The sequence below is a fragment of the Hoplias malabaricus genome, chromosome 3, assembly GCF_029633855.1.
Source record: "Hoplias malabaricus isolate fHopMal1 chromosome 3, fHopMal1.hap1, whole genome shotgun sequence".
NCBI lineage: Eukaryota > Metazoa > Chordata > Actinopteri > Characiformes > Erythrinidae > Hoplias > Hoplias malabaricus.
The window spans coordinates 46,895,758-46,913,494 of NC_089802.1; the positions used below are offsets into that span (position 1 = coordinate 46,895,758).

The 17,737-nt window shown below is 37.9% G+C and overlaps 2 protein-coding genes across 2 annotated transcripts in view; one reads left to right on the forward strand and one right to left on the reverse strand.

The window, feature by feature from the left end:
* camk1a (calcium/calmodulin-dependent protein kinase Ia) overlaps nt 1–1,090 on the reverse strand; it is a 49,501-nt gene extending 48,411 nt beyond the window's left edge. The window contains exon 1 of the mRNA XM_066664356.1: nt 1,044–1,090. The gene's annotated coding sequence lies outside the window, so the exon portion shown is untranslated. The remainder of the gene's footprint in view (nt 1–1,043) is intronic.
* A 319-nt stretch (nt 1,091–1,409) lies between these two features.
* On the forward strand, nt 1,410–17,061 carry pbrm1l (polybromo 1, like). The gene is made up of 30 exons (XM_066664355.1): nt 1,410–1,534; nt 3,420–3,569; nt 3,699–3,796; nt 3,964–4,111; nt 4,362–4,520; nt 5,303–5,416; nt 5,688–5,756; nt 5,840–5,938; nt 6,754–6,839; nt 6,931–7,022; nt 7,125–7,338; nt 7,743–7,884; nt 8,076–8,164; nt 8,276–8,555; nt 8,836–8,938; nt 9,035–9,701; nt 9,919–10,130; nt 10,287–10,469; nt 10,675–10,832; nt 11,028–11,279; nt 11,387–11,532; nt 11,676–11,833; nt 12,071–12,254; nt 12,436–12,643; nt 12,807–13,008; nt 13,175–13,348; nt 13,819–13,983; nt 15,450–15,517; nt 15,605–15,818; nt 15,894–17,061. Exons 2-30 carry the CDS (start codon nt 3,435–3,437, stop codon nt 16,055–16,057), a joined length of 4,983 nt encoding a protein of 1,660 aa, XP_066520452.1. The 5' UTR covers nt 1,410–1,534; nt 3,420–3,434; the 3' UTR covers nt 16,058–17,061.
* The last annotated feature ends 676 nt before the right edge of the window (nt 17,062–17,737 follow it).

A 17,737-nucleotide genomic window follows, 5' to 3' on the forward strand; every position in this document is an offset into this window, starting at 1 on the left:
TAAACATCTTTTGTGTGAAAGACCAACTTGGCTGATCACAGACTGAAACTCTTACCATTTAAAAACTGAAACAAATTCAGCAGGAATGTGCTTTGCAAAAACAAACATGCCATGTAATGCCAAGTTATCACCAGTGACCTGAATAACATATTTTTTAAAGTTGCAGCTGAAAAGGCACCTAAAATTCCTAAATCATCATCAAGCATCAAACCTATATTCCTTAAGCTCTTCTGAAAGAAAGAGGGTAGCAAACTTCATCTGAACAGAATTGAGCATACGTGGCCAATTTCTCAATCTAAATATAATTGCAGTTTAGGAATCAGTAGCCTATAATCAAGATCAAGTATATTTGCTAATAGACCAGATATTGTATCAATACATGAGGAGCATAGAACAGTGTTTGTGGTAGAACTCATTGGAGGAATCATATTTTACTTAGACCTTTAGGTATCAACCCCATGTGCAGTCAATTAATAATCTTTGCTATAGGTGCACTCTGATTTTTGGAAGCCTTGGTTTTGTACATAGACTGGTTACTAGATTGCTCAACACAGAATTAAGTGTAAGTGGCAAATATCTTAAAATTGAAATATGTGTAAGTTTGTGTATCCCTTTCTCTGGCACAAAGGACTGGCTCCGAAGACCATTTTCTTGCTGTTAAAATAAAGTGGTTAAAATGCTCTATAATTATTTTTGAAGACACTTCTTGTAGTTTCACTTACTGGAAAAATGTAAGTCACAGCCCTCACTGTCTATATACTATTTATTAAATAAATATATAAATAAAATGTTACCATAAATAATTACTCAGAAGAAACTACGTGTGCTCCCTTACACACATGCACGCTAAAGGAAGCGCAGGGCATGGTCGAACATTTGTGGAAATATTTCGCAAGGATGCTGTTGATGATGTGTGTGGTAGCAAAACTTGAAGGTCAACCACATCAAAGAATTCGATACTATAGGGCTATAAGAGGTCGAGGAGCATAGCAATTTTAGCTTTGAGTATGAAATGTGCAGTTTGATGTAGTATATAAAACTACCTTCCAGCTTTGGCCCCGTCCACTTTCCTACTCCCTACGTAGTGCACTTGGTCCCAGTAGTGATATGGTTTTACAATTAAATAGCACAGGAAATATCCAATATAGTAGCTTATTGCCGCATTATATATATATATATATATATATATATATATATATATATATATATATATATATATATATATATATATATATATATATATATATATATATATATATATATATATATATATATATATATATATAAAAACGACTGACTATTTGGATGCTGAAACCATAATATTATGAAAAACGAAGTCCACTAGCTATATAGTGAGCAGAGGGCTATTCAACTGTCGCTAAAAGACTTTTACACTGGAGCTGTTCCGGCGGCCGTTACTAAAGGGGCGGGACTTAAAACCAACGCTCAGCGGTAGCTCACTGGCTAATATTTGTAGCTCTGTCTAAGTTGGATACTTCTTAAACATTTAAAGAAAGCCGCACGTTTTATACGGGTAAGTGGCAGCAATTATGGACATTTTCCTGCAGTATTATCTCTAGGGTTGAGCAACGGAATGGACTGTTACCAGTGGCCGGTTAGCGGGAAGCTAACGATACTGGAGTTACATCACCGAGCGCTCTTTTGTTTCAGCCGCGGCTGTTACAAATTCAAATCGACTGCTTATTCTGCATCTATCCGCTTCACCTTAAACGTAATGCCAGTTACCTTTTGGGGCTTAAGATGCAACGGAAACTCGACAATGTATCTGAAGCTGTCGAATTAATGTAAAAAAATATATATATTGTTGTCTCAGCATACGAGGACAGAGTCTGAGAAAGTTGATGTACAGACCTGAATAGCAAAACTCACTTTGTTTGTCTTATTCGGTATCTAACATTCTCATGTTCCTGTCTATTTTAAAAGTGTGACTCAAAGAGTTTTTCAGACAATTATCTATGTTGTAAACAGTCGTTCAGAGAGGAATTTTTCATAGTGGATGTTATTCATAGTGTCGAAATTTCACAGCGATGGTGGTAATAGGAATCAGAGGTCTGAAGAGTTTAATGGTCCCTGGATCTCATTAAAGATGTTTCGTTAATTATTATGCTTTAGTATTATTTCCACTGCCTGACATCATTACCATATTACCGTAGTTTTGACATCTGCTTCTGTTTGCATACTAATTGAAGGCAAAGATGTAGAGCTATTTTGACATATCTTCTAAATGTGTAATTTTGAGAAACATGATGAGGATGAGTTTTTAGGAAGTTAAATGCTGACCAGCACTGGGCTTTAATGGTTTCCCATCAAAACATATAGGCCTAATGACTTTATCTTGTCCTGGATTATGTAGGTATTTAGATAAGACAGAGATATACCTATTGAGTTTGATAGCCTTATATATTATACCTTATACATTAAATAACTTGTCACATAATATTCAGATGTACTTAACTGTATTATGAAACATGCCATGTGATGGTATCTGGCTAATGTTATTGCTTTGTGTTGTACAGGTATAACCACACTGTCGATTTAAAAGCAACATTCAGGATTTTAAACAAATAAACACTTTTTTATAAAATTCTGCAGCTGTTTCCTCAACATTTGCTAGCTCTATAGTCTGTTTACAAAGCCCCACTGTCTGAAAATGGTTAAAAAACAAAGTGCCTCTGTCCTGTATGCTAGGTTTTCTTTCTCTTCTCATGGCAGAAAAGTGGAGCTTTGAAGATATTTAGAAAATTAAGAGATTGGCAAATTTTGAAAACATGAACTAAGTTGAGGATAATACTCTATTCCTCACCCATAGGTGGGTAATACTAAATTGTTTTTGCTGTAGATGGAACAGACTCTAAATTTGGGAGAGCGCTAACTGCCTGAATGTAATTACAGACCTAAGGTACTACAGGACTCGAGTTACAAATGCGTTTCTGTGGTAAATCAAACAGTGAATAGAATCTTACTGACAAGTTCAGCTTCAGCCACATACAAACATTTTTTTGTTTTTTTTCCCCCTCAAACCTAGTTCCACTTTAAAAGACGTTGAGCTTCTGAACATAAACAAACCAGAGAACAGCATTTCCCTACAGTTGTGTACATCCCATTTAAGCCAGCTATGTTACACCAGCATCTGTGAAGTTTTTTTATTGCTGTTTGCCCTTGATAAATGTACTCTACACAAAATAATGTTATATATTTAATGTTGCTTATCTCTGATTCTGAACATTATTCATTAAATTGCCATGTAACGGACTACCAAAAATACCTGCCCCTTTTTTAAGTAAACTAATCAGATATTGTGAGAAAATGTTTGATGTCAGAATGTACTCCGTATGTGCAAACTAAATTGTCAAAATATGTTTTGTAGATTTAATTCATAAATATTCAAATATTTTCAGGTAACTGTTCTTCTTATGGGCTCCAAGAGACGACGCACCACTTCTCCCTCCAGCAGCGCGAGTGGAGATTTCGATGAAGCTACTTCATCTACTCCAGCTAGTGGCTGGAAAAGGAGGAAGAGGACTTCTAATGCCCCTGCCATAGATCAAGTAAGTTTGCTTAATTGATATTCCTGGATGCTTCATTAAATTAATTAATTGGTTCCTTTAATTCATGTTTATTCTTTGTGTATTTAATATGAAGCAATGAAAATGATTTTTGTTTACTATTTTGTTTAGATCACTGTTTGTCATGAACTGTACAACACTGTCAGGGACTACAAGGATGGGCAGGGGAGGCAGATTTGTGAGCTGTTTGTTCGCGCTCCAAAAAGAAGGTATGAGGCAGTTTTGTCAATGGATATTCACTGCATCTCTATAGACAAGTTAACTAATGTATTTCCATTTCTACAAATGAGTAAATTTACCAGTCTGATTGTGCTGGTTTTGGAATTGTCGTTTGCATCTCCTGTATCTTCCTATAATTCCTTTCAATGCAATTTAGGAACCTTCCAGATTACTATGAGTTGGTGAGTCAGCCCATCGACATGCTGAAGATTCAGCAGAAGCTTAAGGCAGAAGAGTATCAAGATGTGGAGCAATTCTCTGCCGACTTTCAGCTACTTATTAGCAATGCCAAAACGTACTATGCGGTAACCACAACTTTAAGGCATCATATCTTTTTTTAAATTAGTTTTGATTCCCAATAGTAGTTATTTGTTATGACTTTAACAATGATACATGTTTTATTTTAGTTTTGCCTTATATCTATACATACTGAAACATTCTTCTTGTTGGTTGTAGACATAGTAATGACAAGGTTTCCTGTTGGTTGTAGACATAGAAATATAGAAATGACAAGGCTTCACTGACGTATTGTCTATGTGTGACAATTTCTCCTAGGCTGACAGCCAAGAGCACAGAGCTGCCTGTAAGCTGTGGGATGTGTTTTTAGTCACAAAGAGAAATCTCCTGCATGGAAGAGACAGAGAGGAGGCAGATGAAGAGGAGGAAGAGGAAGGAGAAGACCCTGATAACCCTGGAGTCTCCACAGAGGAGGAGGTAAAATTTCTGCTTATTTTGTGTCAAAAAGGAGGTGATGTCAGGCAACATTCAACAATAGACAAAGGGTGTCTCATTATTAAATTATGTACTCCATACATCAACTTTATTATGTTGATTCTACTCTCAACCGTGAAATCACAAATATTTGCTTTGCTGTTTTGCTTTATATATATTCATGTTAAAATACACTTATGATTTCACTCTTAATATTTAAGACACTCAAAGTAAATAAATTAATAAATAAAGTTACATTTTCGCTAGATCTAGTGCACATACACAAGATTTATAAATTTGGACTTCGGTTTGCATTCACTCTTGAATGCTTATGCTATCAGTAAATTCCTTAATTAAAATGTGTGTGTATGTGTGTGTTCGGGTACCCTTATGATTCACACATTGGTACTACATATATATATATATATATATATGAGTTTATAAATGGTTTACAGTCTGTTTATTAATGGTATTTATTGAGCTGTAAACGCATTAAAATAATTTATAATAAAATATAACACACAGACAAAAGAAAACGGTTAACTGTTGTTTGCCAAATAGTGAACACACATCATTCTACAGTAAAACCTCAGATCTTGCCAAATACTAAACTTGCTACTTGTAGTTTGTATTAATTATGTTTTAATTAATGTACTGCACTTTTTTTTGAGAAAATAAAAAAATAATAATTTTGAGCATATATTCTGAAGTTAGACTCTGTGCATGTGAGTGTGCATGGGATGTATGGCTGTGACATTTATCACAGTATGTCCTCTGAATTTCAGACATCACCCAAATACCTGAAGGGAATTTTAGAACAACTTTTAGAGGCACTTGTTTCTTACACTGACTCAGGGAGGCTGATCAGTGAACTCTTCCAGAAGCTACCATCTAAACTGGTAAGATGATTGCGTTGTATAATTTTATTATGCAAGGCATGCCTAAATTGGATAATTCAGGGGTTCCCAAAGTGGGAGTGCACCTCCCAAGGAGACCATGTTGCAAGGTAAATAAATGTATACATAATGCATGTCACTTTTAATAATTACACTGTAGTGGTAATTTTGTTTTTTGTTTTCATCTAAAAAAGAAGCCACTGCAGAAGATATTTGGGGATCACTTGGTAGTTAATTAAAAATGAACCTGTATATGTTTGTCTTTCATATGCAGCAATACCCAGACTACTATGCAGTGATTAAAGATCCAATAGATTTACGAACCATAGCTCAGAGGATACAGGTATTTATATCCCTTTCTTAACTGTATCTACCAATGGCTCCCCCCCCCCCAACAATAATGCATGTTATTGCTTTGCATTTCAGTTAGGGCACTACAAATCCATCAGTGCCATGGCCAAGGACATTGATCTTCTTACTAAAAATGCTAAAACCTACAATGAACCTGGATCACAGGTTTTTAAGGTAATTTATATTTTTATTTTATTTTAATACAAATACTATAGCTGGTCTTAATGGGTGAATTCCATTTCAGCCCTTGCCCTACCCCTCTGTTTTACCTAGACATAGGGTGTCTCAGTTTTTGTTGTTAAATAAGGGTAGGGTAGGTAGAAGGGTTAAGGCATGGCCCTTCAAACTGGGCCAACATTTTTCAGACATACTTTAAATGGAGTGTTACGAATGCCTTGTGAATTACCAGCAAGATGGCTCCACTAGCGATGTAAAAATTCACAAATGTGTTTTCCCCTTTAAAAGCTATAATAACTATGGTAATGTTTTAGTTTAATATATTTTGAATTCATTATTACGTTTTACTTCATAACAAGCAGAAAACATTGCTAGTATTATGCTGATGTTTGAGTAGTCAGCTAGTAAATTTCCAGTTCAAACTTAATTGGTAAAGCAGTTATATTCTAAAGCCTGACGCTTTATAAAAATCTGTCGAAATAAGACATTGAATTCAGCTTTATATCACAGAAGAGGAATGTGTGATTAATATATGTTTGTCAAACGCTTCTAAGAAATATGATAAAGGCCAGAAGTGAAGTGGCAGCACAAACCTCTCATATCACTGTAGGCTACATGAGGTGCTGTTGATGTGTCAGGGTTTTAAAGGGTTGTCCTATTTCTTAGGGGAACATTTGAAGCACTAAGATTTGTAACTCTGTTCCAAAGGGGCATCATGACACTTTAAAATTAGGTGTAGGGGTGAAACATAAGAAAGGGGACAGGGCCTAAATTCATCATTTTAATTCTTAATTTACTTTTCCTGTTTAAAGGATGCAAACACAATCAAAAAAGTCTTCAATCAGAGGAGAACTGAAATCGAGCAAGCAGAACCCACAAAATCTAGCCTCCGCATCAGGTAGAACAACTGAAATTATTTACAATTTTTATTAGTTTTGCTACATTGGAGATGTAGTTTAGGTTGTCTCTGAATTTTCTTGCTTTGGTAGGAACCGGAGGTCTGCTCAGGGTGATCGTTTGTCTGCTATTACCTCAGTCCTACAAACTGGCTCAGAGAGTGATGAAGATTCAATTCTCTCAGGTACATTTGGATCTTAAGTATATAAGCAACTTTCATTTGTTTGTAAGGAGATGGACTCTTTCTCTATTAATGGCTTTGATTATAACCAACCTCTTGCTTTAGGTTCAGTGAGGTGCGATGCTGGAGATGAGTCTGAAAGTAGTCAGTCCCGGCTGGGTGCTTCTGATCCTCTCAATCAGTTGTATCAGGCCATCCGTGGGAGTCGTAATGCTCAGGGGCAACTCCTTACTGAGCCTTTCCTTCAGCTCCCCTCACGCAGAGAGTACCCTGATTATTATCAGCAGATCAAACAGCCTATCTCTCTCCAGCAGATCAGGTATCTCTGTAATAAATCCAGGCACATGTATGTGACAATTGGGGTGTCAGAGATCGACCTGCATGTGTGGGTTTTTTCTTGTTTGTTTGCTTAGTTGTTTTTTTTTTTATGTGCAAATATTTTTGGAATGTTGTTTTCATATTAAATATCAGATTTTTATTGCCCAAATATATCTGCAAATAAATTGTTAAATTGTGCACCTTGGCATACTTGTTCCTTCTCTGTAAATGTAGTTTTAGTAAATTGTCTATTATAAAATAAACAAACATGTAGTCAGACTATAAATATTTATGCTATTGCATGCAACAGAATGTGAATTTGTCTTGTTAAGCTGTGCTTTTTATTAAGGTTATACTTTAACTCTTCAATGTGGTGTTTAATGGGCTTTTCTTCACTCTTTACAGAGAGAAAATAAGGAGTAATGAGTATGAGGGGGTAGACCAGCTGGAAGCAGATCTCACAACAATGTTTGAGAATGCAAAGCGCTACAATGTTCCTAATTCTGCCATATACAAACGTGCCCAAAAATTACAGCAAATAATGCAGGTAAATCTTTTTTTTTTTGTCAGCAAAATTATTGTATGCTACTAAATACTAGACCTATTTTTCTAAACTACATCAGTGTTATTGACGAAGAACAGATAAAATTTGTGATTGAAAAATTTTTCATTAAATCTTTATTTTATATTTCTAAGGTAAATTTTTATGCTATGTCTTCCTGTGATAATATTTTCCAGTTAAAACGGAAAGAAATCAAAGATGATAATGAAGGAGACAGTTTGCTCTCCCCAACGACTGCTGATGCAGGAGCCACTAAGAGGAGAAGGTAGATTTGTTTCTGAATCCTGTGAATTATTTTATTTTACTGTAAATAGTTTTGTCTATGACAATAACGTTGCTCATTTCAGCTTTCTCATAATTTATTTCTCTGTTTCAGCTATAAGAAAAACACCAAGAAGAATAGAATGAAAGCATTGTATGCAGCAGTTTCAGAGGCACGAGAGGCTGGCACAGATCGCTGCCTTTGTGACCTCTTTCAGGTTAAACCCTCAAAAAAGGACTACCCTGATTACTACCAGGTCATCCTAGAGCCCATGGACCTGCGCACCGTTGAGCAGAACATCCGTGCGGAACGTTACAGTAATGAGGAAGCTTTCATAAATGATATGAAACTCATCTTCCGCAACGCTCGGCACTACAATGAGGAGAATTCTCAGGTATGCGCAAATGCACAATTATTTTTCGTCTGTAGCTATCTATTAGATTGCATCTTAATTAAATCACAATGCCTATTTTGATATTCTGGTGGTAAAATCTGAATTTTGTACACTTTCCTCGTGTTTGCTCAGTTGATTGTGAGTGCCACTGACACTACAGTCAACACAGATGAGTAGATATGGCAGTGAAACATTGACTAAAGATTAAACATAAATAAAGAAATAAACTTTACATTTTCATTGAAAACTAACTAAATTATGTATTTCTGCTTATGTTCAGGTATACAATGATGCTGTTGTCCTTGAAAAAATTTTGAAAGATAAGTTAAAGGAACTTGGACCTCCTGAAGATGATGATGTGGGTTCACCCAAACCCAAATTACGTACGTTATATAGTTTACTGTATCACATAAATGGAGAGTAGAAATTCTTTTGTGGCTCAGTTCATTACTTTCTAACATGCACTTCTACTTGCCTAGGGAGGAGTGGGGGTGCTGCTTCTCCTAAGAAATCTCGTCCACAGACTACTCCCTTGCAGCAGAAGCTTACTGAACTCTATGAAGCTGTTCGCAATTTCACAGACAACCGTGGACGCCGCATTAGTACTGTTTTTCTTCGTCTCCCTTCCCGCTCTGAGCTGCCGGACTATTACGCTGCCATCAAACGACCAATTGACTTGGAGCGAGTGCGCAGCCACATGGTCCAGGGCCGATATCAGGATGTAGACTCTATGGCTGAAGACATCATACTCATGTTCAACAACGCTTGCACCTACAATGAGCCAGAGTCCCTTATTTATCGCGATGCTCTGCTGTTGCACAAAGCTTTTCTGGACACCCGCCGGCGGCTGGAAGAGGAGGAGGAGGAGGGAGAAGATGGTGCATCAGCCAGAGTGTCTGTTGCTCCACTCATCCGGGAGCTCATTCGAAGTCTTTTTGTGTCTGTGATGGGTCATCAGGATGATGAGGGGCGTTGCTATAGCGACTCGCTTGCCGAGGTGCCTTCTGTTGATCCTGCAAACCCAGAAGACCCACCACTGAATTTGGAGGTGATCCGTAATAATGTGGAGCGGGGGCACTATCGAAGGCTGGACGTGTTCCAGGAGCACTTCTTTGAGGTGCTGGAGAAAGCGAGACGCCTCAGCAGGTTAGATGTGTTCTTTCACAATATTTATTTACATGAATGGAAACTTCACACATTTCAGTGAACCTGCCATTTTGAGTGAATTATGAAAATTTGATCATTTGAGGCTGGAGATACTGTATTGTATTCCCAGAATTCACTGAATAATGATAATGGTCATAATGCAGTGAAAACACGATAAATAATTGGAAGAGTGACTAATGGCTACTCTGTCACTTAGAACTGACTCGGAGATCTTCGAGGACTCAGTGGAGCTGCAGCAGTTCTTTATAAAAATCCGAGATGAGTTGTGTAAAAATGGTGAGATCCTGCTGTCCCCGGCACTGAGCTATACCCCCAAACATCTGCACGCAGATGTGGAGCGAGAGAAGCGGGAGAAACTGCCTCAAGAAATCGAGGAAGATCGACTAAAAGGAGAGGAAGAGGCGAAAGGCAAGTGCACCTTTAACTTTCCTTGCATTTATTTATTTTTTAAGCTTTCTTGATATTTGGAAAAGATCTTTCTAAAGAAGACGTTTAATACCTATAAATAAAATCACTTAAATTCATTGTTTTGTTTTTTTTGCACTTGTAAATATGTTATTTCAGAAGAGGAGAAGGCAGGTGTGACAGGGGAGCAGTGGTCATCAGATCCTCAGAGTTCGTACAGTGACAACTGCAGCTTTGAAAATAGTACCTACACTATAGGGGACTGTGTGTATGTGCAGCCAGCTGAAGCCAACCTGCAGGCACATATTGTCTGCATTGAGAAATTGTGGAAGGATGAGGATGGTGAGCTTATGTTTAAAGAAACAGTATTTTACTGAATGTGTGATCAAATATATAAAACAGCAGACACCATAATGCAAAAATATGCATTAAATAACTAGTTAGTTGACAAATTTAAAAAAAGGTTCATTATACTGTACTGGATATTATACATTTTCTATCATAAGAAGTTTTAGAAATTCAAATAGCCTAAATGCTCTTTCAACAGGTGAGCAGTGGATGTATGGGTGTTGGTTTTACAGACCAGGTGAGACCTTCCACCTGGCTACACGCAAGTTCCTGGAGAAGGAAGTATTCAAGAGTGACTACTATGGCAAAGTTCCACTCAGGAAAATACTAGGGAAATGTGTGGTCCTGTTTGTGAAGGTAATCAATGTAAATCATTCCTGTACTATAAAACGTTCAGTAAAAAAATAATTACATAGTTATCAATCTGGTTGTGCTATAAATATTGTTTTTAGGTATAATCTTCCCATACAAACCATATTATACAGAATAAAAAGCCTGAATGTATGTAGGTTATGCAGGTAACACTTATGAATAAGTAAAATTTTTTTTAAGGACTTTTTCAAGCTTCAGCCTGAAGGTTACAAGCCTGAGGATGTCTTTGTTTGTGAGTCTCGTTATAACACACGGAGTAAGACCTTCAAGAAGATCAAGATGTGGGCCATGCCATCAAGTTCGATAAAGTTGGTGCCTCGTGATGTGCCGCTGCCAGTGGTCCGAGTTGCTTCCATGTTTGTCAGTGCTGCAAACCGAGACCAGGGAAAGATGGCAGATATTGCTGACGGCGTTGGTGGTTTCATTGAGAAAGTATGTATGGTTTAATATGAGCTTAGAACATCATTGCGTATTGCCAAAGGAACAGTGTATTTCTTTGCATTCCTGATACTTATTATTTCCACACTTGCTACACACAGGAGAGAGAGGATGTTTCTGTAGAAATGGCGAATGGTGAGCCTGGGTGTCAGTACTATGAACAGTTATCTTATAATAACATGTGGCTGAAAGTGGGTGACTGTGTATACATTCGATCACATGGGCTGGTACGACCACGTATTGGCAGGTTTGTTAATCATTCAGACTTTGATTGTAATTTTGATTATTTTTCACTGTTATTTGTTATTGTTATTATAAAATTTAAGCTTGCTACCGAATAGTTTTCTTGGATATATAGGAGTAACCTATCTCATGGTTTGTTGTGGCAAGGATTGAAAAGATGTGGATGCGTGATGGAGCTGCATTTTTCTTTGGGCCCATTTTTATCCATCCTGAAGAGACAGAACATGAACCCACCAAAATGTTCTACAAGCGTGAAGTGTTCCTAAGCAATCTGGAAGAAACCTGTCCCATGAACTGCATCATAGGTAGAGTCCTGGTGCGATTGAACATCCAGTGTCAAAGCAAGACCAACTTGCATTTTAGGATCAACTTTATGCTCAAATGTTTTTTTTTAAATTAACATTTTTTTTATTTTTTATTTTTAAATGTCTTCTAAAATTAATCTACAAATTTTAAGTAATAACTTGAAGTTTGACTACAATATTTTTTTCCTTTTTCTTTTAACAGTTTTAATTCGTTATCTTTTTCTCCTCTCTCTGTAGGGAAGTGTGTAGTCTCCTGCTTTAAGGACTTTATTTCCTGCAGGCCTACAGAGTTTTCAGAGGAGGATATCCACCTCTTCGAGAGCCGCTACTTTGAGAATGAGAAACAGATGAAGAAATGTAAAGGCCTTAAACGATTTTCCCTCTCAGCCAAAGTGGTGGATGATGAGATCTACTATTTCAGGTGTTTTCATGTTACCTTTTGCTAGATTTTCATGCCACTACATGAGGTTGTTTACTGTTGGATGTGATTGAATCTGTTGGTAATTAGAAGAAAATGATAATACATTTCTTCTTTTCATGACATGACTTTGGTTCTGTTTAACTGGATCGACCAAACTTTGATAAGCTTGTTCTGTTTATAGAAAACCTATTGTACCCCAGAAGGAGCCATCTCCCTTGCTGGAAAAGAAGATTGAAGAGCTGGAGGCCAAATTTGCAGACATGGAGGATCTGGATGAGGATTTAGATGAGCTGGAGGAAGAGGATGATGAAGCCCCAGCGACACCCTCTATGTCTCAGAATCAGACTTCACTAATTAGTGAGATGGACATGCCTTACACCCCTCCACAGGTCTTAAAAATACTCATTCTTCAAAATAGGCATTAACATAGATATGACTTCTTCTGAATAATATGAGTTAACACCAGATAAAACCAGATAACACATTTCAAAATTGACTTACAGTATATTGTTGTTGTTGTTGTTTTTTTTTGTTTTGTTTTTTTGGACACAGTCCACACCTAAGTCAATAAAAGGTCTGTCCAAGAAGGAAGGAGCCAAGCGCAAGATCAACATGAGTGGCTATATCCTGTTTAGCAGCGAGATGCGAGCTGTAATCAAGGCTAGACACCCCGATTACTCCTTTGGAGAGCTCAGCCGTCTCGTGGGTACGGAGTGGAGGAACCTGGAATCAACTAAGAAGGCAGAGTATGAGGGTAGGTTCAGTCTCTGTAGAACAGACAGACAACTACAAACATTGATGTGTTTTGCCCTAACAAGTGTAGGAAACAAATTTAGTCATTAAATGACCTCTAGCAGGGTCTCTACTCAAACATTTTTTTATGCACAAATCTTTAATATCATTTGTGTATGTGTATTCAGAACGTGCAGCTAAACTCGTAGAACAACAGGAGCGAGAAAGAGCTCTCCAACAGCAGCAGCAGCAACAACAGCAGGCTTCCCCAAGAGCAGGTACCCCAGTTGGGTCTGTGATGGGGGTGGTGCCTCCCCCAACTGCTATGGGGATGCTTAACCAAGCCATGCCACCTATGCCAGGTAACACCAAATCCCCTTTACCCCTTTTGTCCAAGACAACTGAGATGCAGCATCTGGGCACCCTCCAAAAACTCCCATCACCTACTGATCTCATCCACACCCTAACTCATGTTCATCATTCATCAGTTACAGACGTCTTTTGTTCACACTGAATGCACCTCCCTATGATTTGGTTCCTGATGATTTTTAGTTTAATGGTTTTGTGTATATTTAATGTGTGTATACTGCTTGGCATTGCATTACTGGTAATGCTGCTTTTTATTTGCATGATTTCCATCTTTATTAACCTCACATGTATGAAAACTTGTTTTCTGCCACCTTTTTATGTCTATGTTGACACCCACGCCTATATTTTGATTTCACATTCACTCTTTAGTGATAGCTTTTATTTTGTAGTGCATGACCCCAGACACATTTGCATGTCATCAATGCATGGATTCTTTTGTGTTGTCTCTCCTTTCTCACCCAAGGCATGATGGGAAATTATGGCCCACCCTTCATGCCTATGCAGGGCCCTCCTGAAGGCATGATGGGTATGGGTGGCACACCTCCTCACCACATGGGGGTGCCCCCGATGCCCCCTCAACACTACCTTCCACCGGGCATGGCTGGGTACCCTGGTATGCCCCCTCCTGGTAAGGAGCAATTCCACAAGCAATCAACTCCACCAGTCATCTAAAGCCAAAGCACTGCCAAAAAATCACTTCAGAATCAGCTTCAGTTTAAAATGACTGTAATTTCATGCTGTTGTTGCAGTGGTGACATTTAAGGTACATTTTTCTATTTTGGGGGTTTCTAAACTATTGGATTTTTTTATTCCTACATAGTCAGACAAGTACAGGATACTGGAATACACGACTCCTTATTATTTCACATTTCATCTGTAATTGGTCAGAAACAATTAAATCCTGTCTGTGAATATAAGAAAATTATGCACACTTGCATGGGTGGCTGGTATTCTGTATGGAAGCAAGCTAACACAGTTCACCAAAAAAACTGTAAATTGGGTCTGATCCCTTATCTTTTGCCCTTGTTTGTATAATTTGAGTAATGAAAAGTTATGGTTAGTTCCATTAGATATGGTTAATTGTTGCAGTGCTAAATTATGATTTAGTTAGGGTTTTGTATTGTGGAAAATACAGGGTGAGTCAAAAGTCGCAGGACACCCTTTTATTTCAGAAACGAAAGGGGAAATGACGCATCTAAATGCCCTAGCAAGTAATGGCTGAGGGAGCCCATCTTATAGGCTATGCCCAGAACATGGGCGCCATCTTGAAAGCAGTGATATCGGATAATGGGTGAATTTTTCCAATGAGAAGGTGGTCATGTAGCATGTCAGAGAAGACCAGAATTGTCTCAGACACTGATTGTCATAATCACTTTTGCAGTATCTCTTGCAGTTCAATAGTTACCAATCCAGAAATTTCAGAACTTTTGTTTTTCTTTACAGGCTCATTACAGATTTGACCAGACCATGAATGCTCAGCACTAACTGACAGTGCTACAGGAAACAGTGCTCCCATCCATTCTGACTGAAGATGGCACTGAGTATTTAGTTTCTGGTCGAGCCTGTAACAAGCAGCAAAAGTTTTAAAATTTCTGTGTTGATAACTTATGCATTGCGAGATATTGCAAATCTAATTACAGCAATCGATTTCTGAGACAATTCTGGTCTTCTTTGATATGCTACATGACCACCTTGCCATTGGGAATACTAAAATGTAGGTCCGCTCACTCATTACTTACGGGGGTATTCAGATATGTAATTTTTCCTTTCATTTCTGAAATAAAAGGTTGTCCTTTGTACTCACCTTTTATATTTAAAAATGTATATGTAAAACTTAAATGTATGAAATATCTTTCCATTTCTCAGTTCACAAATCATTTTCACAGTTCACAGCATTTTTCTGTACATATAAGCACTTTGTACTAACAAAAATTAATTCTCTGCACTAACACTGGATTCGTCACACTTCCTGGTTCATCCCTTTTGAATAATTGATCATTTAGATTTACAATCTTAATTTAACAGACAATTTTAATTTAACTGAACTATTCCACTGGTGAGCCAGGTATCTCTTTTTTTTATGTCTTTCTACAGGTATGATGGGACCCGGTATGAATGGTATGGCAGGAAGTCCTAGTCAAGGGAACCATTATGGGTTTCAGGTGAAGATATCTCATTTTCTTTTTTCTTTTACTTCTAGTCCATGTTACGTTGTTGGCGAACTTCACTAATAATCTTTTTCTTTTTAGATGGGTGCATATGGCCCAGCTCAGCCTGCTCCACCACCATATCCAGGCCAGGGTCAGTTGGTTCAGTCTGCCTTTCAGCAGCCAGCTACGCCCCTGTTTGTTGCTCCACCTCCTAAGCCACAGCGCCTCCTGCATTCAGAAGCTTATCTGAAGTACATTGAAGGGCTTAGTGCAGATAGCCCCACTATCAGCAAATGGGACCAGAGCCTTAATGGTAAGAGGGGGGTAAAACCCTTTGGAGCAAACTGTTGTTCTTATATGTATTGACATTTCATTTTGTTCTTTTTAGCTCAAAGGAATGACTCTCGTCTCACCAGGGAACAGGAGAGTCGTCTTCCCTCTCACTGGTTAAAGAGCAAAGGTGCTCACACCACAATGGCTGATGCATTGTGGAGACTCAGAGATATGATGATGAGAGACACTCTCAACATCCGACAGACTTACAACCTCTAACCCTTAAAATTTGTTCCTTGATTCTCAGGACCCTTATTTATGCAAGACTATGTCAAACCAAATCTAATATCATATCTGAAGTAGCTGATTATATAGCAATAACAACATCAGTTGGTTCAAGAGAAGCAAAGGTTTTTAGTCATTTTCATGGGTACATTATTGATGCACTGAAATTGTTTCACAAACGCATTAGCTAATTTATAACTACTGATGTGGAGTTGTTGCTGGTGAATGTTTGAAGTTTTAGAAGTATTTAGATGAATTATGGTTACAGAACTGAACTGTGTTAATCCACATACATTTTATGGGCTACACGTTTCAAAATGGAATAAATGTATAGAGATATTTAATGACCTTGGACACTGATGTCTAATGATACAATTCTCTGGCTTTAACCACTTCCATGTCTTATTTATGATGCTGTAACACATCAGTTGGATAAACAATAAACACAGTAGTATTTTACCAATATTTTTTATAAATGTGCAGAATAAGCTCAGTTAATCGTTATTTTATTGATGTGATATTTTTTTGATATTTTGTATGTTCAAAAATATTACAGATGTGTAAGTTTGTACTTCAGACCTCACCTGAATATTACTATATAAATTTTTGACAATGGGAAAATGTTGTGCGTTCATTCCTTTATCCAGGCAAACCTATCTTCCCAAAGATGAATAAAAGAAAATTGAAATTACTGTTATAATGGGGAATGGAAAAATATAAATTTTAACTGTAGTGCATTTTAGAATACTTTGGAGGGAAAAGAGAAACAAATGGATTGTAGACCAAATCAGGCCTCACCTGTCTCTTAAAGCCCAGACAACCAGATCAAGCTTGACTAGACCTTTCAGTTGTTTCTGATAATTCCTTCACAACTGCTCTTAGTTTCTGGCCCCTGATGCCAAACTGCACAAGCAGGGATATGACCGATTTGGCTACAAATCTTCTAACACCTATCTCCACCAGTCTTACATGTGCCTGCCACCCGCGTTCCTTCACCTCAGCTGCCAAGTCTGCATACTTCAGCTTCTTCCTTTCGAATGCTTCATCTCCTGCATCCTTGAATGGAACCGTTAAGTTTATGAAATAAACTGCATTCCAAGTAGAGCACCATGTCTGGCCTCAGTGTTGTTAACACAATGCACTCTGGGACCTGCAGCTTTTTTCCTCTGTCCACCAGCTATTTCCAATCTCGTGCTTCACCCCATCTACCAATATTTGTAGCCTGCGCACGTTCTCAAAAACATTCCCCCCCTCACGCACAAAGCTATTTTATTGCTACAACTCGTAACTCGTAAATGCATTAACCTCTAGCCATTTGCTATCCAACAAACAAAAACCCTTAGCACCTGAATAAAACAAGTCATCATTTGCTTTCTCACTGGTGATGTGGCCTTACTAAAAGCTTTCCATGAATCATTTGACCCAAGGCCTGCTCTTCCGAATTGTACTTGGTCAATCACATCCCTTAGTTCTAAAGAGCTCCTGGCTACCTGCACGGCCACTTTCAGATTCCACTTCCTTCCTGTTTTAGTGATTGTCACTGCTGCTTTTACCACTGCATCTTTCGATCCTGTCAAAATCATCTCACGACTCAATCAATCAATCACACAGTCACACAGCTCCAGGGACCTGGAGGTTGTGGTCCGCTTCCTGCTCCAGGTGACTGTCTGTGAG

Excerpts from the sequence above, each read along its gene's own strand:
- pbrm1l (XM_066664355.1), top strand. The coding sequence starts at position 3,435 with ATGGGCTCCAAGAGACGACGCACCACTTCTCCCTCCAGCAGCGCGAGT. Across the intron at positions 9,702-9,918 it reads AAAGCGAGACGCCTCAGCAG|AACTGACTCGGAGATCTTCG; the intron begins GTTAGATGTGTT and ends TCTGTCACTTAG. Across the intron at positions 13,984-15,449 it reads CCCTGGTATGCCCCCTCCTG|GTATGATGGGACCCGGTATG; the intron begins GTAAGGAGCAAT and ends GTCTTTCTACAG.